Source organism: Xyrauchen texanus, chromosome 34 (genome assembly GCF_025860055.1).
Source record: "Xyrauchen texanus isolate HMW12.3.18 chromosome 34, RBS_HiC_50CHRs, whole genome shotgun sequence".
NCBI classification, from domain to species: Eukaryota; Metazoa; Chordata; class Actinopteri; order Cypriniformes; family Catostomidae; genus Xyrauchen; species Xyrauchen texanus.
Window position 1 is genome coordinate 6,252,418 of NC_068309.1, and position 21,441 is coordinate 6,273,858.

At 39.6% G+C, this 21,441-nt stretch overlaps 1 protein-coding gene across 3 annotated transcripts in view; it reads left to right on the forward strand.

Annotated features, from left to right (window-relative positions):
* The window catches only part of LOC127627628 (proline dehydrogenase 1, mitochondrial-like), a 52,095-nt gene extending 38,197 nt beyond the window's left edge, over positions 1-13,898 (forward strand). For 2 of the 3 annotated variants that reach the window (XM_052104092.1, XM_052104090.1), the window contains exons 3-15: positions 66-100; positions 1,412-1,447; positions 2,125-2,274; positions 2,582-2,646; positions 2,722-2,838; positions 3,375-3,454; positions 6,569-6,650; positions 6,745-6,837; positions 10,194-10,340; positions 10,892-11,067; positions 12,352-12,450; positions 12,557-12,645; positions 12,782-13,898. In XM_052104092.1, coding sequence (XP_051960052.1) covers positions 66-100; positions 1,412-1,447; positions 2,125-2,274; positions 2,582-2,646; positions 2,722-2,838; positions 3,375-3,454; positions 6,569-6,650; positions 6,745-6,837; positions 10,194-10,340; positions 10,892-11,067; positions 12,352-12,450; positions 12,557-12,645; positions 12,782-12,972 — 1,360 coding nt within the window. In that variant the 3' untranslated portion in view covers positions 12,973-13,898. The remainder of the gene's footprint in view (positions 1-65; positions 101-1,411; positions 1,448-2,124; positions 2,275-2,581; positions 2,647-2,721; positions 2,839-3,374; positions 3,455-6,568; positions 6,651-6,744; positions 6,838-10,193; positions 10,341-10,891; positions 11,068-12,351; positions 12,451-12,556; positions 12,646-12,781) is intronic. The other variant, XM_052104091.1, reaches the window with a different exon arrangement.
* The last annotated feature ends 7,543 nt before the right edge of the window (positions 13,899-21,441 follow it).

Below are 21,441 nucleotides of genomic sequence, written 5' to 3' on the forward strand. Positions count from 1 at the left end.
CCTGAAGCAGCATTAATAAAACACCACGTTCCACTGAAGCATGTTCTTTCTATCTGTCTTTTCAGCGCCTGTGTTTCTGAAGCCGAGAAAGAGAGTCATGGTAGGTACTGTAAATCAAACACTGAATAAAGATTGCATTATTTATTATGATAAATGTAAAGTTCTTCTAAGTTACTGTTACAGTGCAGGGATGTATTACACGCTGTCAATAAATAAGTCAAAATGTTCAATTCTTAAAGGAATAGTTCACCCAAAAAATGACGTTTACTCACGCCTGTGTTGTTATAACCCCATATGACCTTCTTACTTTTTCTTAACGCAAAAGGAGAAATTGTGAAAGAATTTTGTGCTCAGTGATGTCATACAATGGCAGTTTATGGTGACCAACTCTTCAAGCTTCAAAAAAACACAAAAGTATCATTCAAAAGTCTAATAAATTATTCCATGAGACTCATTATTGTTATGAAAGTATATGATGAGGTTTGTTAAGAAACAAACCGAAATCGAATGTACTATTAAGATAAAATATTCACTAACCGTTGATTTCCTGTTCACGTTTATGATAGGGCACGAGAGCAACAGTTCACGAATCCCCATCATACATTGGGGCGTTCAAGCATAAACTAGTTTTGTTTAGCTAAAAACAGGTCCTCCACAGCGATAGCGACAACAGAACACAACACAGCTGCACACAAACAGAGAACAGAACTTACTAAACATGTCTGAAGAGTTTGTAGTCGAAGAATTGATGCATTTCTATGCCCAGCTTTCAGCTTCATGCAACTCCCGCATCATACACACGCTACAGAAGCAGGAGCTTATTTTCTCTGTGCACGGATATGACGTGACGCACACGGGCGAATGACCGTACCGACAGCTCTAAAATATAAATCATTATTATAGGTTTATTAAAGTGTATTTGGATAAAGTAAAGACATGGTTTGGAAGATGGATTTTTTTCTCTTATAACATTTTGCCATTACTTAGTATGTCCTCGTGGTCGTGCGGTTACTGAACTCAATCCGTGTGGTGGAGGGCAAGTATCAGTTGCCTCCGCTTCTGAGACCGCCAATCCGTGCATCTTATCACGTGACTCGTTGTGCATGACACCGTGGAGACTCACAGCATGTGGAGACTCATGCTGCTCTCCTAGATCCACGCACAACTACCATGTGACCCACTGAGAGCAAGAACCACTAATCACGACCACGAGGAGGTTACCCCATGTGACTCTACCCTCCCTAGCAACAGGGCCAATTTGGTTGCTCAGGAGACCTGGCTGGAGTCACTCAGCACGCCCTGGATTCAAACTCGATACTCCAGGGGAGGTAGTCAGCGTCAATACTCGCCAAGCTACCCAGGCCCCCCTTTAAAACATTTTGTTAAAAATAATCATTTCTTTTGTTTCCAGTGGAGGCCAACGCATACAAACCTGAGGATAATGAATGTACAGTGTTTTACATTTAATTTCGAGGGTTTATGGAATGGTATTAGTAGTTATTTGGGTTTCATCTGGTTGGGGTTTATGTAATGTTAGTTTTGTGACAGACAGGTGATCACGCTTTGCTTTAGGGATCATGACTCTGTCATTGAGGCTGAAATAGACTGCTGTGTGTGTTACAGGGATTCAGACTGGTTAAAGCAGGTTTAATGGTGGGGTCTCCTGGTGAAGGGCTGAATTTAACTCTGCAAGCTCATGTTTTTCTCCCTCTGTCGGGTGTTCTGTAAGATATTATGTATAGTTGTGGCCAAATCATAGCCATTGTACTTCAAAAAGCTGTCAAGAATGATCAATATCTCAATGTAAATGTGAAATCTAAATTTGACCCTGTTTACTTAATGCATGTTCCTAGACTTGCTGTGCACGATCATTGGTCAGATTAAATATGACAAAAATATGTCAGGTCATGGGAGTTGTGAACAGCGTTTAATGTTGACTTAAACCTCAAATCATGTTAGATCTAGTCTTGGCAAGTCTTCCTGTTTTTCATTGTCACGGATGATGTTCTGACAGCTTTTGGCAGCATAATGCAGGGAACGGGTGGAGTTGAGAATGAAAACCGGGTTATTGAGATTTTGAGGTTTTTTTAATCTGTATCTCAAATGAATTATGCTGTTATTCAGGTATGGATCACCGTGAGAAAAAGTACAAAGCTCATCGTCAGTTTGGAGATCGGCGTGGTGGTGTGATCAGTGCTCGGACATATTTCTATGCAGATGAATCCAAATGTGACCTTCATATGGAGACCTTCATCAATTGCATCAAAGCTTCCGGTGAGCAGAATACTGTTCTCAATGAAGATGCAGAAATACAGTGGCCTCAAAAGTACAGTATTTAGATACTTAAATCTCACTTCCAAATGTAGGTGCGATAATAATGTCAAACCACGTGTCATTTATTTTAATGAAAGATGGCATGAGAAACGTTTGACAATGAGACGTTTGTTCGGTTAATAGCCATCAAAAATAATGATATGCCTCTTGTATTGCTATTTTGCATATAATGCAATGAAATCCATTTTTATGTGTGACTCAAGTATCCAAAGTTGTTGTTAAATGATTTGTGTTGATATGTGTGTAGCTGGAAGTTCTGTTGATGGATTCTCGGCTATTAAGATGACTGCACTCGGACGACCACAGTTCCTGGTAACAAAGCATCTTTATTCTCTTTGAAATAAGTTTATAGTTTTGTGAGTAATCTTGACTGTTTCTCTCTTACAGCTGCAGTTCTCTGAGGTGCTGGTCAAATGGAGAAGGTTTTTCAACCTGTTGGCAGCCCATCAGGGGAAAGATGGCATGGCGATACTCGAACAGGAGTTAGAACTGGAACAACTGCAGGTTTGGCATCTTAAGGGTGTTCAACACTACTATAATCAACGACTGTTTATAGTGGATGTGAAAGGTAGAATATTAACAGGAGTTGGAATGTGAGTTATGTTAATGCAGTGTGTCAAAGATGAACTTTTCTTCCATTCATTGATTTAAAGACCACATGAAATGACTTTTTGAGTGCATTGAACTTCTGTAATGAAGCTGACTATTCAAGACTTGATTTTATCCATTGAAGTTGAATTGGATGAAGTATGTTGTTAATATTATTTGTCCCCACCCACACAGCTTTGGTTATGTCAGCAGAAATGGAAAGCCGTTTTAGAGGCAGAGATAGTAAATACATTTAGTTGGAAAATAATGAAAACGATTATTTCTTCTATAGCATAACATGTGCTAACGTACAATATAAGACAAGAAAAATTTATTAATAATGTAAATAAGGTCAATTTCATGTAATCCTAAAAATCTATGTTTTTTAAGTTTCTATATTCACAGATTTGTTGCCAAAATGAACTTGTCACATATTTCTGTTTCGTTTGCAGGACAGTTTGATCAAGCTTGGAGTTGGCGCAAAATCAGACATCGAGAAATGGTTTACGGGAGAGAAACTGGGTTCATCAGGGTAAAACTCCTTAACCCTTAAACTCATGGGATTTCACAAAACACCCTTACAAATGTGGGTCTTTAGTGACCCGGCACTTATAACTATCTGTCTGTTTGTCTGTCTGTCTGTCTACCCTTCTATCTATCTTTCTATCTCTCTGTCTATCTGTCTGTCTGTCTATCTATCTATCTATCTGTCTGTCTGTTTATCTGTCTGTCTATCTATCTATCTGTCTATCTCTCTGTCTGTCTATCTGTCTATCTCTCTGTCTGTCTATCTGTCTGTCTGTCCTTCTATCTGTCTGTCTATCTATCTGTCTGTCTGTCTGTCTATCTATTTATCTGTCTGTCTACTCTTCTATTTATCTGTCTATCTATCTGTCTTTCTATCTCTCTGTCTGTCTGTCTTTCTATCTATCTCTCTGTCTGTCTATCTCTCTCTGTCTGTCTACCCACACTTCTATCTGTCTGTCTGTCTACCCTTCTATCTCTCTCTGTCTGTCTACTCTTCTATTTATCTGTCTATCTATCTGTCTTTCTATCTCTCTGTCTGTCTGTCTTTCTATCTATCTCTCTGTCTGTCTATCTCTCTCTGTCTGTCTACCCTTCTATCTGTCTGTCTATCTGTCTACCCTTCTATCTCTCTCTGTCTGTCTACTCTTCTATCTATCTGTCTTTCTATCTCTCTGTCTGTCTTTCTTTCTATCTCTCTGTCTGTCTATCTCTCTCTGTCTGTCTACCCTTCTATCTGTCTGTCTGTCTACCCTTCTATCTCTCTCTGTCTACCCTTCTATCTATCTGTCTGTCTATCTATCTGTCTATCTCTTTGCTGTCTGTCTAGCTCTGCTGTCTGTCTTTCTATCTCTCTGTCTGTCTTTTTATCTGTCTGTCTACCCATCTCTGTCTGTCTGTCTACCCATCTCTAGCTATCTAATGGATCTACAAAATGTCCAAATAGTGTCAAATTTTCAAGTTAATTTCAAGACAATTAGAAAATAATAGAATTAAATATATTTTTATGTTTTTTATTAATATGTCAAAGAGAAAATGCAACAAAATTAGGACAAATCTAGAACAGGATTCATTACTTTCACACTGAAATATCCAAAGACGCAACTGGCTGTCAAACACATATTGAGCTACACATAACACAAGATACACATAAGTTTTGCATAAGTATTTTCTCAGGCACTTATTGAGTCTAAATAGATACACAACTTACATAATTTCAATAGTACACCCAAATGACAATAGTCAAATCATACTGTTCATGTGTTAAACTCGCTATAGTTCCATGTTGTTTCTTCATCAAATAGCAATGTCAAATGTAATAAAGTCAATTACTGAAACAACAGCGCCACCTTGAGTAAGAAATATGTATGTGTACACACATATGGGGCCGTTCCGCCTGGTATTAAGATTTCGAGTGATCCGATCACATGTGGTCAGCCCAAAATACAGGTCTAAGCAGGGTCTAAAAAGTTTAGTGGTTGGATCACAGAAACCACATCTGAATGTGGTCAAAAATGCATGTGATCAGATCTCATTTGAGGTGTAAATGCTAATCCGTCCTGTATGCATCTCGGCAGCAGTGAAGCGCCACCCCTCACCTGTCAATCAACCACTGTTCTCAAACAAGAGTTTTAACTTTGCCGTTTTTGAGTGGCTTTTAAGGAAATAACCATCCGATCTGCTCATTTGAAAAAGCAGATACTGATATCAAAACAGATGACAAGCTCGAACGCCTGCAGCTCCTTTAATAAAGGTAAATAATGGATAATTCTGCTTGACATGTTTTTTCCACGCTTGCTTTGTATTTTCTGACTTTGTTGCGCTTTATTATCGCACAGTAACACACTGACATAGTGACTGATGTGTGTCATCATGAAACGGAGACCCTCCCCTCCAAATCCGAACACAAGTGTTCATAGGAGGCACGTTTAGCAGCCAGGTGTAAACAGTGATGTGTCTCACCTGACCACATATGATCAGATCACCTGAGATGCATCCTAATATCAGGTGGAAACGGGCCATTGAATATTGATAAATCACCATACTCATCAAACAAAGAAATTGGTATTCTGTAATAGTAAACTTGTATAGATATTAAATAAACATAAAAATATAATTTATGTAAGTGAAAAAAAAAAAAAAAATGACAATTCTGCATACCTAGAGTCTCTAATGACCTTATACACTTTTGCTACTTGGATGAGGTACAGAGGTTGTAATGAGGGATGCGTTTAAGAGTTAAAGGGATAGTTCACCCAAAAAAGAAAATTCTCTCATCATTTACTCACCCTCATCCCATCCCAGACGTGTATGACTTTCTTTTTAGAAGAATATTTCAGCTCTGTAGGCCCATTCAATGCAAGTTAATGGTTAAAACGTATAAACGTATGAAAGCTGCATAAATGTAATCCATACGTGGTGGTGTAGTGGGCTAAAGCACAGAACTGGTAAGCAGAAGGTTGCTGGTTCGATCCCCACAGCCACCACCATTGTGTCCTTGAGCATGGCACTTAACTCCAGGTTGCTCCGGGGGGGGATTGTCCCTGTAATAAGTGCAAGGTAAGTCGCTTTGGATAAAACTGTCTCCCAAATGCATAAATGTAAATGACTCCAGTGGTTTAATCCAAGCCTTCTGAAGTATCCAATCAGTTTTAGTTCAGGAACAGTCCACAATGTAGACTTGCTATTGCTTGACTCTTACTCAGTGTGCTAGATGGCATTATAGGAAGTTAATCAAGCTCGAAATCATGATGGTCATTTATATTTATAGTGAAAAAGGAGTTATAGTTTTGTCTGTTCTCATTGAAAACATGTTAGAAGACATTAATTAAACTGGAGTCTTATGGATTACTTTTATGCTGCTTTTGTGTGCTTTTATGAGCTTCAAAGTTCTGCTCACCATTCACTTGCATTTTATGGACCTACAGAGCTGAGATATTCTTCAAAAGTCATACACATCCAGGATGGCACGAGAGTGAGTAAATGATGGGAGAATTTAAATGTATGGGTGAACTGTCCCTTTAACTATCAATTAAACAGACTCCACCATCTAAACAAAGATTACAGATCTCAGTTCTTTCACAGATGAACGGATTCAGTTGTCTGTTTTTCAATCTTGTAGTACTATTGATCTGTTGGACTGGAACAGTCTCATCAATGACAGAACCAAAATCTCCAACCTGCTTGTGGTGCCCAACATGGAGGTAACACACACAAATACACCGTTGGATAAATGCAGGTAATCCACATAAATGGTTCTCAGCTCTGCTGCAAACTTATTTGTTTATATTTCTAAAGTCTGGTCACCTGGAGCCTCTGTTGAGCAAGTTCACTGATGAAGAGGAGAAACAGATGAAGAGGATGCTACAGAGAATGGACGTACTTGCCAAGGTACAAAACATACACAACAATAACAGCCTATTGCAAACAGCTCATCGAAATGTACCATAGTTCATGCATAGCTACAAATATTGTTTATGATGCAAATCAGACTGACCTTAGATTTGTTGTAACATTTGTTTGTGACGGGGCATATTAATGGCATTGAAACCACTTTACATAATTGCAAAAGATTTCAAGTTTGCATAAATGTCACGCCACAATGAAAGCAGGCGCTCACACTTGGGTTTTTTCCACTCTGCGTGTGCATACGCATTTGATGCTAGACATTACTGTCTCCCGGAGTGACTGGACCCTGATAAGCCATTAACCTATATCACATCTTTCTAAATTTCACCGTTGGACGCAAAAGTGTCTCATGTTCTCGCTCGTTTGTGTTTGCACATCTGTTCTGGTAGATAAACTCAGACATTGAAGAGAATCACTCTTATATGATATTTGCCTTGACCCCTCTGTGACATAACGCTGCACTTTAAATGCCCTGTAAGTGTACAGAGTAACTAAAGAATGTATTTATCCTTATTTTTATTTTAATGGCAACACATGACTTATACAGTCTAATGGATATTTATTGTCAGTTTGATGTTGTTGAGACAATCTAGGAGATGAGTCGAAGGCTACTGTAGATTATTTAAATGTTAAGACCCAGGGACCAGATATGATGAATGAAAACGAGGAGTCAGAGATGCAATCAATTGAAGAATAGTTTTTAGTTTTGCTTCACACTCACGAGGAGTTCGCAAGCCGCCCTCTATACATTCTTCATAAAGCAGCGATTATACGCTCACACAAGTCACTAAGCTACATCATCATGTCAGGTTGAATGATTCTGATTGGTTAAGACACAGACACGCATTAAAAATGTCCACATATGGGCGGTTAGCCAGAATAATATCTCCATTGATTATCAGGACGTTAGTCAAATCCCGGGTTATGCACAAAGAGACCCACTGAGGTCACAAATCTGAGGTACTAGACGCCAGTTTGTCCCGTCAGATGGTCACACTTGTTTAGCACCATATTTACTCAACATTTATATGTATATATATATATAGTATTAAAATAATACCATATTTACTCAAAATTCATCTGAACATATTTGAATGTAAAAATGTAAATTATATTAATTGGCGATATGGCCGATAGCTGATATAATATTGATTATTTTCTTCTATTGTGAAATATTTTTTATTATTGTGCTATAATACGTATTGTTAAATACACAATATTATATGTATATAAAATCGTTCTATTCATATAATAATACCATTTAATATTATTTAATAATATGTTATTCATTTTGAGATTTAATAATTGAGTGGTGTGGCGTAGTGGTCTAAAGCACATAACTGGTAATCAGAAGGTCGCTGGTTCGATCCCCACAGCCACCACCATTGTGTCCTTGAGCAAGGCACTTAACTCCAGGTTGCTCCGGGGAGATTGTCCCTGTAATAAGGGCACTGTAAGTCTCTTTGGATAAAAGCGTCTGCCAAATGCATAAATGTAAGTGTAATAATACAAATTTAATTAACACTTTTTTAACAAAATATTTACTAAACTAAAATTGAAACTAAGGCTGATATATCAGTCTAGCACTAGTGTAAACTAGAGTTTTAGATTCATTTTCTTATGATTGTTGATGGTTTTTCTTAGATACATTTGTATTCGATGTTTTTGAAACGCTCTCCGTCCACATTAAACGCTTAAAAGGTTATGGTGCTTTCACATACAATGCGAAGAGAGTTTTCCCCCTTCTCTTCCGGAAAAGGACAGGAGGAGGGGCTTCTACGACTTAGTTCATAGTAAAGGACGACCAATAGCTGGAATCAAGTAGACGTGCATATTTTCAGAACTTACCAGGTAGTCCAACTTCCTCGCTCACTTTCCTCCAAGCGATGTCTTTTTTCTTCCGGTCTGTACATGTATGGCATTGTGTCATACAATTCCGGGTGCCACTACAACAATTTTGTTCATTCATTTTTTCAGATTTCTTCTGCTACTACGTCAGTGACATCCGGACGATCTCAATGCTGGTTTTCGCGACAACGCGTCATGCGTATTTTTCGCTCGAGTTGAAAAATTGAAACCCGTACGAATATTTCAATGACGTGATTTCACGTGTTCGAATTGTGCCATTCACGGCGCAAATTCACATCTATTCGCATCTTTGCATTGACTTCGTATGTAATCACGCCGCGCGAAATGCTCGCTTCGCGTTGTATGTGAACGCACCATGAGTTCACCCAAAAATGAAAATTATCCCATAATTTACTCACCCTCAAGCCATCATAGGTGTGTATGACTTTCTTCTTTCAGCCAAACACAATCGAAGTTATATTAAAAAATATCCTGTCTCTTCCAAGCTGTATAAAGGGAATGAATGGTACCTTAGATTTTCAAGCCCAAAAAAGCACATCCATCCATCAAAAAAGTAATCCATACGGCTCCAGGGGGTTAATAAAGTCTTCTGAAGTGAAGCGATGCATTTTTGTAAGAAAAATAACCATATTTGTAACTTTATAAACTATAATCCCTGTCGTATGGGTTACCTTTTTGATGAATGGATGTACTTTTTTGGGCTTGAAAATCTAAGGTACCATTCACTCCCATTATAAAGCTTGGAAGAGCCAGGATATTTTTTCATATATCTCTGATTGTGTTTGGCTGAAAGAAGAAAGTCATATATACCTGGGATGGCTTGAAGGCAAGTAAATTATGGTATAATTTTCATTTTTGGATTAATTAACCCTTTAAATCCCCTTACTGCACATGCGAAAAATAGCCGTTCAATATACGGGCTTAAATGCAATTGTCCTCGTGTTTCAGATATTCAGAGTAAACTTTGCGTCGCCTATGTAGAATGCATTGTGACGGTTGTACAAAGTAACATTTATCTTCAACAATGCTCTCAAATTGAATAACAGGCACAATAACGGCGCTAAAATGTGGGCCGCCATCTTGATTTTTCTGGTTTGAATGGATCGCATGAGTGCGTCACATGACAACAAATATGTCATCGTTTTCAGATATCGCCGTCCTCCCCATCTGGAAGACCAAATCTTAGAGAAAAAGTTTTCCTTTGTATGTGGCCTTCTGCATAACTTGTTTGCCTGTTTTTATTCTAAACAGTTGTGTTATAATTATTTAACTTTTAAACTTTTGATTAGCTTGTGTTCTTTGCTAGCTTGTTTTTACTCTCTGTTTTAGTCCCAAGTCTTTTTGACGGTCTTAGTAGCATTGTGGTGGAAAGCAATACCTCCTGTGAGCAGGATGGTTATGTAACCGTGTTTATGGAAGCGTTCTGTTACTGATACATTATATAACTGTGTGCATGTGTTTATGTCCAGCACGCTGTAGAAAGCGGTGTGAGACTGATGGTGGATGCAGAACAGACATATTTTCAGCCAGCCATCAGCAGACTGACCCTGGAGATGCAAAGAATCTTCAACAGAGAAAAAGCCAACATCTTCAACACCTACCAGTGCTACCTTAAAGTGAGTCACAAACACAAATGTGTCCCACACTTATAGCCAACACACACATTCTCTCAATGCATACCTGTCCAGTCAAAAACACACAAGCCCGCACCCTCAGCCTGCCAATGTTATGAAGTTAATCCTTAAGTATACAATCTGCCTACACACCCAGACTTCTCGTTTATTGTGCCATACTTTATCTGTTGCAGCTTACAGCATTAATCATAGAAACCTTTTTCTTGAATTTCAATGACAAACAAGTATGGTATACATGATATACTCTGTTTCCATGCTATAAAATGACTCATATGGTGTTATATACTGTAAGATTTTGGTCATACCACGGCATCACACTGTATCAAAATGATTCAGCATGTTAAATGCTGAAAAGAGTCCTCCAGTGGTTTATGGCTATCACAAGACTGTGATCCAAATACAACTTCCTTACCGCTTTTAATGGCATTATGGCACCAATTATGTCAAAAAAAAAATTTGTCAGGTGATGTCTAGGTGTGTGATGAATCTCATGACTATGTCAATTAAGTAAAAACATTTGTCTGTATGTGTAGGAAGCATATGATAATGTGTCCGTCGATGTGGAACTCTCTCGTCGAGAGGGCTGGTACTTTGGCGCTAAGCTGGTTCGTGGAGCGTACATGTATCAAGAGAGATCGCGGGCGGCGGAGATTGGTTACGAAGATCCCATCAACCCCGACTATGAGGCCACGAACAGGATGTACCACAAGTACGCCCATCTTTACCTGTAAAAACCAATAATGTGGCAGGCTTGTCCGATGCTACAGAATGAATGGGTCATTCTCAGGAAATGGTGCCCTTTGTCCTTAATAACAGTATAACAGTATAATGTATTCTGGCCACAGCTTGGGGTGCGCCTACCTTCTAAATTACCTTCTGTATGCAGATAAAGCATGACCCCAGGACTTCCAAACCGAACCACTCCCAAATTCCTTTTAAGTTTTCTCTGGTTTGGGTATTTAAGGAAATGTAACATATTGTTCATTGGAATTTTCTGTAGTCTGAAATCCCCGTTGTGCTTACACTATGTATTTTGTTGAAGTCAGTTATGCATCTGTTACTCTTAAGTTTCATCTTTTTTTTTCTCCCTAATTTGGATTGGCCAATTCCCAATGCACTTTAAGTGCTCGTGGTGGCGTAGTGACTCAATCCGGGTGGCGGGGGACGTATCTCAGTTGCCATGTGGCTTGTTGAACGCGTTGCCACGGAGACATAGCACGTGCGGAGGCTTCACGCCATCCACCGCGGCATCCACGCTCAACTCGCCACGTGCGCCACCGAGAAGGAACCACATTATAGCGACCATGAGGAGGTTACCCCATGTGTCTCTAGCCTCCCTAGCAACCAGGCCAATTTGGTTCCTTAGGAGACCCATCTGGAGTCACTCAGCACGCACTAGGGTTCAAACTAGTGAACTCCAGGTGTGGTAGCTAACGTCTTTACCATTGAGCAACTCAGGTCCCTTACATAAAACATTAAAAAAATCCAGTGAAAGCTAAATTGGTGACACATAATGGTGATGCAAATTGTCTGATATTTCTGAAGAAACAAACACATAACCATTTTTTCAGCGTCCTGTTAATTATATCAGATATAGCGAGACAAAGTGGGCACAAATGACACCGTTTCCTGGGAATGGGCCCTTTATGACCCCATTATATAATGGTTGTCTTATATTTTTGAGAGCACAATGCATCATACAGTTTGGTTTCTCTCATTTCAAATGCATGCTGTATTCAATAACAAACACACCCCTTTTGCCAATTCTAAGCCTGTATTATCCACTACTGTTATGTTACTAAGGTGCTTCATAACACCGTAATTATTTGCATAAACAGCACACACCTGTTCATATGACTTAACATGCATTATAAGGGCAATGCTTTTATTTATAGTGTTGCTACAGGCAAAAGCGCATATTTTGGGATTATTTTCTTTTATTCTTCTGTCTCTGTTCTGAAAGTTGTAATTCAGGATTTTTTCTCTCTGTAAGGTGTTTGGAATACGTTCTGGAAGAGATCAACCTGAACAGGATGGCAAATGTTATGGTGGCATCTCACAATGAGGACACAGTCAAGTTCACTTTGGAAAAGTTAGTTTAGAGCTGATATAAAACACATGCACGACTAATAGAGTCGCCTTGTTTCGCTCCGTGCATATGTTTAATGGCGCGTGTGTATGTGTGTTTTTCTGTACAGAATGAACGAGATGGGTCTCTCTCCCACAGAGAATAAGGTTTACTTTGGACAGCTGCTGGGAATGTGTGATCAGATCAGTTTCCCGTTGGGTAAGTGGAAAAATAGCAGTGTGGGAAGAAAAAAATGATTGAACTGAATATTTAAAATATTAATTAAATAAAACAAGCTATGGAAATAAGTGATATATCAATCTACCTGTGAATGTTTGCGTGTTTTTCTGAGCAGGTCAGGCAGGATTCCCCGTGTACAAGTATGTTCCATACGGTCCTGTGAACGAGGTCATCCCGTACCTGTCCCGCCGTGCACAGGAGAACCGCGGCTTCATGAAGGGATCTCAGAGAGAACGCAGCCTATTGTGGAAAGAACTTAAACGCAGATCCTTCAATGGACAGCTGCTCTACAGACCTGCATACTAAACCACACACAAACACGTCATTCAGCTGTTTATTAAACATCACTCACACGGGAAAACTAATTTATTTTGTATAAACCGCATCACACTCCGTTATTCTATTACTGAAATGTATAGATTGTATCAATGCATCCTTGATCAGTGTTTTATAGTTATGACATTAGTGGCTGGTAACATGAACTAGGATTAAAGACACCATGAAACGGCACTCGTAGCGCATTAGACATCTGGATTGCGAAACAGAATGTTTAGTGTACGTGAATATAGGATGGGACTTGATCTTATTTATTGGGATTAGATTGGATTGTGAAAGTGTAAACAAGTTAGACTATGAAGGCGGTTCATTCCACTTTGCCTCCCCCCGAGGAAGAATAACAAGTGCCCATTTCAAGAGTTTCACCAGTCGTTCTTGACAATTTGGTCATGTGACATTAATGCAGCATACTACTGTTTGAAACATTATCGTTGCATACTGTGTAGTTTCGCATACTTTTAAAAAAAAAAAAGTTTACGGTATAAACCACACAGTACGCAGTATGCTTGTATTTCACTTTGAAAATGGAAATTGCGTTCTTCTCTGCGTCAAATCTTCCTTTTCTTTGTTTTTTTTAACGCGCACACAATGAATGGTTTTTCATAATGATATCTGTTTGACCTCTTGGCCATGTAAAGTTCATGTTGACAATGACAAGTTATTTTTTGTATGTTTTTGATAGTTTCTTGATTCAATAATTACGTTTAAACGTTGATTAATTGGTGAGTTTAACACATTTTAGCACTGAATATTTTGGTTGTTGTACCTTTTTTTTTTTTCGATCTTTCAAAAACAAAAAGCTGCTTTAATGTACGTTTGGGGTTGAAAATTAGTTTTGGATGAAGTGTGCATGTGAATGTTTTACTTTGACATATTAAATGCTCTTTTTTTTTTAATAGATATATAATATATATATAAATAATAAATGTTTTAATATAGCGACAGCACATCGTTCTCTAGCCAGGGTGATTTTAGACAGTTTTGCACTTACTTAAATGCCTCATAATTGAAATGAATATTGATTGCATATTATATATACTGTATACAGTAATAAAGATGACATTATAACAAACATTGTCTGTGTAAAAGTGTTTGCTGAGTATGTCATCTTTGATCTTTAGTTAATATAATAAATGCAAAACAAAGCATTTATTAGAAATGTACACATAACAAATTACCAGCTCATATGATGACTCTAATGTAGGGAAGAACAACAGATTTTTACATTAAAACACCTTAAATTCTTCCCTAATAGGTTGCGGACGGCCCAACGCAGATTAAAATATATTGTTTTAACAAAAAAGCTTGTAATAAAGGCTCTATTTGCTCGATCTCCCTGCTTTTAATCTTAGATCATTCCACTAGATGGCAGCAAACACTAGAAAAAAAGGTGTTATTTTCCTATTACCTAATATCACAATATATAGATCTGAAAGGCAGGGGGCACACCAACTGTAGTTTGTGACTCCGCCCATAGACATCCAGTCTTTTTTGGGAAGCCCCACCCCCTTCCTCCATGTTTTGTTGAATATCTCAGCCTCTGAATGGAAAAATGAAATGTGATCTTGTAGTCATTTGAGAGTTAAGAACCTCAGGTTTGCAATAATGTATAACATTTTATCATCAATAGTCAGGAACATATCCAAATGATGATTTGATGATGATAATTTTTTTTTCTGAACTGCATTTTTTTCTGGACTTTTGAGACATAACAGTGGAGTATTTAATCTGAAAGACAAATAAACATAGACTCATTATGTTGAAACAACCTAAGGTAAGAGCTGATATAAAGTTAGTGGATATTTGGGTCTTACAGAAGCAGTGATCGGAGTAGACATGAGACAGGGTTTGTTTATTCACTTTTTTTATTCACAATTTCACTTTCAACCTCTGATGATTATTTGAACAAAATAATCCAATAACTTTAATTTTACATTTATTCTTTTTTTTTAAATTTTTTTATGTGGTATATTTGCTGATTATATCTCATTTTAACATGCTGAACATTTAATAAAAATCATGAACATTGAATTAACAGTAAAATAACTTTTGAAAAAATTGAGATATATATATATATATATATAGAAGAAGAATCCTTTATTGTGGTCACACATTATACACACAGTTTTTTTTTTGCATATATACAGTGAAATGTATTAGTTTTCACATATCCCAGCTAAGCTGGGGTCAGAGTGCAGGGTCAGCCATGATACGGCGCCTATATATATATATATATATATATCCGTAGGCCTCAGTGACAATGACACTGACGCATGTTCTGTCAAGGATACAGCAAAAGAAAAGCTTGAAAACCTTTTCCTTCTGCTTGAGAATTACAATGACATATTTTCCAAACATGCTCTGGATTGTGGTGAGGTCAGAGGTATCGTCCAACGCATCCGCTTGACAGACGAGCGTCCATTCCGACTGCCATACCGTCGAGGACCACCCGCTCACTATCACAAATGACGGCAAGCTCTCAGAAATGGAAGAGCAAGGAATAATTCGGAAATCAGTGAGCAAGTATGCTTCGCCTTTAGTTCTGGTATGCAAGAAAGATGGTGGCTTGAGGATTTGTACGGACTTTAGATGGCTGTATGCCAGGACCATTAAGGATGCGCACACACTCCCACACCAGTCTGACTGTCTGGTTGCCTTGGGTGGAAACACTCTCTTCAGTACTATGGATTTAACATCAGGCTTTTATAAAATCTCTATGGCTGAAGAAGATAAAAAGTACACCGTGTTTACTACTCCAGTAGGACTCCATGAATACAGCAGGATGCCTCAAGGGTTGTGCAATAGCCCAGCATCTTTTATGTGCATGATGTTGAGTATCTTTGGAGACCTACATTTTAGCAGTTTGCTGTGTTACTTAGTGTAAAGAAGTCAATGGAAAGGAGGAGGTGAGAACTGGCTTGACGATACAAATAATATTTTAATAATAAATTTCAACAAACACAAACACACACATGACGGACATGTCCGTAAACGATCTCTCTCTCCCGCACGATCCTCTGCAGTCGGCCTTTATCCCTCTCGGAGGCTTGATTAGCCTGATAAGGGACCGGGTGTGTAGAATCACGACCCGGCCCCGCCCTCCGCCCTGCCACAGATGACCTACTGGTGTTTGTGCCTGACAAGAAAGCAGCTATAGACCGATTGGAGGTAGTATTCCAACGATTGAGAAGCCACAATCTCAAGTTATGTCCAAAAAAGTGCCATCTGATGCAGACATCTGTTAAGTTTTTAGGCCACATCATTGATGGAAGTGGTGTTTCTATTGATCCTTGAAAGGTCGAGGCCATAGCCAAGCTATCAAAAGCTGACCTCACGGAAGATGGGTGGACTCAATCTGTAAGGAGGACTAAGTCTGTTCTGGGAATAATCCTCTATTACCAGCACTTCATCCCAAATTGCTCCTCCATAGCTAAACCGCTCTTCTCCCTAACAGCTGGACAGAAAAGGAGGGCAAAGGTCAGAACTGAGGCTAAGGGAGACACATACAGAAAGCTCAAACTGACTGACTGTACTTCAGAGTGTGATGATGCCCTTACTAGTCTGAAAGAGAGCCTACGTCATAGTGTGGTCTTGGCACATCCCGACTTCACCCTTCCACTAATCTTGTCAATTGATGCTTCTCTAGATGGACTCGGGGCCGTGTTATCGCAAATACCAGCAGGCGAGGAGAAAGCCCGTCCCATGCGTTCGCGAGCAAGTCCCAAAGTAAATCTCAGAGGAGATATCTGGCACACAAGCTCGAGTTTTTAGCTTTAAAGTGGAGCGTGTGTGAGAAATTCAGTCATTGGCTGAAGGGCCATACGTTCATATGGACAGACAATAACCCGCTAACTTATATACTAACTAAGGCTAAACTTGATGCTTGTGAACAGCGTTGGGTGTCTAAGCTTGCTGCCTACACCTTTGATCTTAGGCATATTGCCAGAAGGAAGAACACTGTAGCTGATGCTTTGAGTCGCGATAATTTCGCGAAAACAGTCAGTCACAGGCTCATCACAGAGCGATATGGCAGTTTACTCACTGAAGCTGTAGGTGTCAATGAAGATCGGATTCAAGACACTTTCCGTTTACAATTATTTGAACCTGCATAATCAGTGGGAGACTGTAACTGAGCTAAGGGCTATGCAGGCAATTCAATTGATTCAGAATGCAGCAATGCCTGGAATATGACATAATTTCAGCAATCCCCCTTGAGGAGATCAGACAGGGCCAAGAGTCAGATACAGCAATTTCAAAAATGTTGTCCTACCTGTGTCAGAAGAAGCGACCATCGAGGCGAGAGAGGGCTGGAAAGGATGTCGGGCCTCTAGTTCTTCTTAAGCAATGGGATTGGCTGAAGATTCAAGATGGAGTAGTCTATCGTGTCACTAAAGATCCTCTTAGCAATCACAAGAGGTTTCAACTTGTACTTCCCTCTAGTCTCAAGACTAAAGCCTTAACTGGAGTACATGATCTTGCTGGACATCAGGGACAGTCAAGAACTCTCCAGCTAACTCGACAACGCTTTTTCTGGCCTAGAAAGGAGCATGACAAAAGGGACTATGTCAAGTGATGTCAGAGATGTATATTGGCCAAAACACCAGAGCCATCTGCACGAGCCCCACTTGAGAGCATTAGAAGCTCTGCCCTTATTTAGTTAGTGTGTTTGTACTTTTGGAGTCCTGAGGACAGTAAGCAGCGTTCTGTAGACGTATTAGTTGTGACTGATCACGTCACCAAGTTGGCCCATGCCTTCCCGTGCATAAACCAGAAAGCAAAACAAATTGCGAAGAAGTTGTGGGACCACGTCTTTTGCATTTATGGCTTTCCAACACCTATACATACAGATCAAGGGACCAACTTTGAAAGTACCCTCATAGCAGAACTGCTCAAGCTGGCCAGTACTGAGAAATCGCACACTACAGCGTACCACCCGATGGGAAACGATGGGACCGAGCGGTTTAATTGGACCCTAGGCAGTATGCTTCGTTCTCTGCCTCTCAAGAAACACAAATGGCCCGAGCAGATACAGACTCTGACATTCGCATATAATGCCACAGCACATGAGACCACTGGTTACGCCCCATTTCAGTTGATGTTTGGCCGCATTCCAAGGCTACCTGTTGATGTCATGTTTGGGCAGGTGTTGCATGACCCTGTGATTGTTGACATGGCAGCTATGCGAAAACCCTTATGTCTTACCTTCATGAAGCAGCACGCATTGCTCAGAAACACACTGAAAAAGAACAGAAAAAGCAGGCCAAGGGTTACAATCGGAGAGTCAAGGGCACATGTTTGAACATTGGAGACAGAGTACTCCTTGCGAACAGGAGTGAAAGAGGAAAGAAAAAGCTTGCCGATAAGTGGGATCCAACTGTCTATACTGTATAGGATCGGAATCTACAAACAAACATATACAAACTGATTGACGAGAAGGGAAAATCAACAATGTATTGTTTACTACCATATTATTGAAAAGTCAATCATTGGCATACAGTTCACAGCAATCCATTTCACAAGTGAATTTGTCAATCACCTGCGTCAGACATGCTTGTGTAGCGTCTCGGGTGCCTTGCGTCATAAACATACATTTTTAGGTCACTGTGTCAAGTTAAATATAATTTGATACTTAGAACACATCTAGAGATCCCTCAGTTGAGATTTGCGCTCCATCGAGTGTTTTAAACGCAAGAATGTAACGCTTGTTTGTGTTGTGCTGCTGCTGGATGGTTGTTTTCTTCACTGTATAAACTGTGCGTTGCCACAATGCTGAAGTTTCACTTACTGCCCTCTGGAGTAAACAGGTGGTACTACAAGCTTGCATTTCTCAGGAATCTGCCTTATTACTGCCGGGGGCATTGTGATTAATTGCGTTAATTTTTTTAACCGACAGCCCTAATATATATATATATACACTCACCTAAAGGATTATTAGGAACACCATACTAATACTGTGTTTGACCCCCTTTCGCCTTCAGAACTGCCTTAATTCTATGTGGCATTGATTCAACAAGGTGCTGAAAGCATTCTTTAGAAATGTTGGCCCATATTGATAGGATAGCATCTTGCAGTTGATGGAGATTTGTGGGATGCACATCCAGGGCACGAAGCTCCCGTTCCACCACATCCCAAAGATGCTCTATTGGGTTGAGATCTGGTGACTGTGGGGGCCATTTTAGTACAGTGAACTCATTGTCATGTTCAAGAAACCAATTTGAAATGATTCGAGCTTTGTGACATTGTGCATTATCCTGCTGGAATTAGCCATCAGAGGATGGGTACATGGTGGCCATAAAGGGATGGACATGGTCAGAAACAATGCTCAGGTAGGCCGTGGCATTTAAACGATGCCCAATTGGCACTAAGGGGCCTAAAGTGTGCCAAGAAAACATCCCCCACACCATTACACCACCACCACCAGCCTGCACAGTGGTAACAAGGCATGATGGATCCATGTTCTCATTCTGTTTACGCCAAATTCTGACTCTACCATCTGAATGTCTCAACAGAAATCGAGACTCATCAGACCAGGCAACATTTTTTCAGTCTTCAACTGTCCAATTTTGGTGAGCTCTTGCAAATTGTAGCCTCTTTTTCCTATTTGTAGTGGAGATGAGTGGTACCCGGTGGGGTCTTCTGCTGTTGTAGCCCATCCGCCTCAAGGTTGTGCGTGTTGTGGCTTCACAAATGCTTTGCTGCATACCTCGGTTGTAACGAGTGGTTATTTCAGGCAAAGTTGCTCTTCTATCAGCTTGAATCAGTCGGCCCATTCTCCTCTGACCTCTAGCATCAACAAGACATTTTCGCCCACAGGACTGCCGCGATACTGGATGTTTTTCCCTTTTCACACCATTCTTTGTAAACCCTAGAAATGGATGTGCGTGAAAATCCCAGTAACTGAGCAGATTGTGAAATACTCAGACCGGCCCGTCTGGCACTAACAACCATGCCACGCTCAAAATTGCTTAAATCACCTTTCTTTCCCATTCTGACATTCAGTTTGGAGTTCAGGAGATTGTCTTGACCAGGACCACACCCCTAAATGCATTGAAGCAACTGCCATGTGATTGGTTGATTAGATAATTGCATTAATGAGAAATTGATCAGGTGTTCCTAATAATCCTTTAGGTGAGTGTATATATATACATATATATATGTTTGCATTTGTGTCTATTGTCAATGAGTGTTTGTGGGTATCTGTGTGTATGTACTTATGTGTTGTGGGCGTGCTGGGTGGCTGCGGCTCGGTTGGTAGAGTGGGCCGGCCACTAATCGCATGTTTGGGGGTTCAAATCCCGGCCCACACGACTCCACATGCCGAAGTGTCCTTGGGCAAGACACTGAACCCCAAGCTGCTCCCAATGGCAGGCTGGCACCTTACATAGCATAACTTACATAGCTTTTGAAACTTTTTTATTTAAACAAGATTTACGAAGCTGCGTTGAGGCATCCCCTGCCTTACAGATGTGTATATTGTGATGGAAGGTGATTGGTCAGAGAGACTATAACCCAATCCTAACCCCACCCTAAACCTAACCACAAAAATTAAGGTAGTGCTTCACTCATAAATATGAATGAGACTTCCCCTGCCATCCTATGTTTGGAAATCCTCAACAGGCTTAAATTACACAAAAAACTATTTATAACAGCAGCGAGTGTGAAGGGAGATTTATTTGACCCTCTTAATGTATTCAGTCATTTCTGAATGAAATCATTTTCCTCATTTAATAAAAATGGTTTCATTTATCTGGGCAAAACAAGACTTTGTGACTTTTCCTCCATTTGCCATCTGAACATACCAAAAATTGTGCTTGATTTGATCAATCTAAGTGATTGTAAAAAAATAAAAAGTGACACACTTCGTATTCGTGTTCAAAATTAACCGAACATTGAAAATGAATGGGAAAGACCAAAAAAAAAAAAAAAAACAGAGCAATTTTTTTCAATCTGTCAAATACAATCAGTGAATCAGCCACAATGCAGAAAAAATCAGACAGAAATTTCAGGGTGAGACTCTAAAACATCCTCAGTGCAAAACATACACACACACTCACACACACACTTAAACACACTTACACACACACACACACACACACACACACACACAAAATGAGAACTGGTGAGACTATAACAGAGCTTTTTTTTTCATTTGTCATAAAAAAAAATTACAAAATCAGCCATAATGCTAAACACTCACACTCAGAAATGAAGGGTTAGATGATAACATACAATGCCTAACACACACACACACAAACACATTGAGAGAACCAGGGCATCAATAAGTGGGGCTCTACTGCCTCTTTTGGTCATTGTTGGCATTACAAGTCATGTGTTGTTTTCCAGCTGTTGACAGCAATCTGACACACAAACACACACACACACACACACTCTCTCTCTCTCACACACACACACACACACACACACATTAGCAAAATAAAT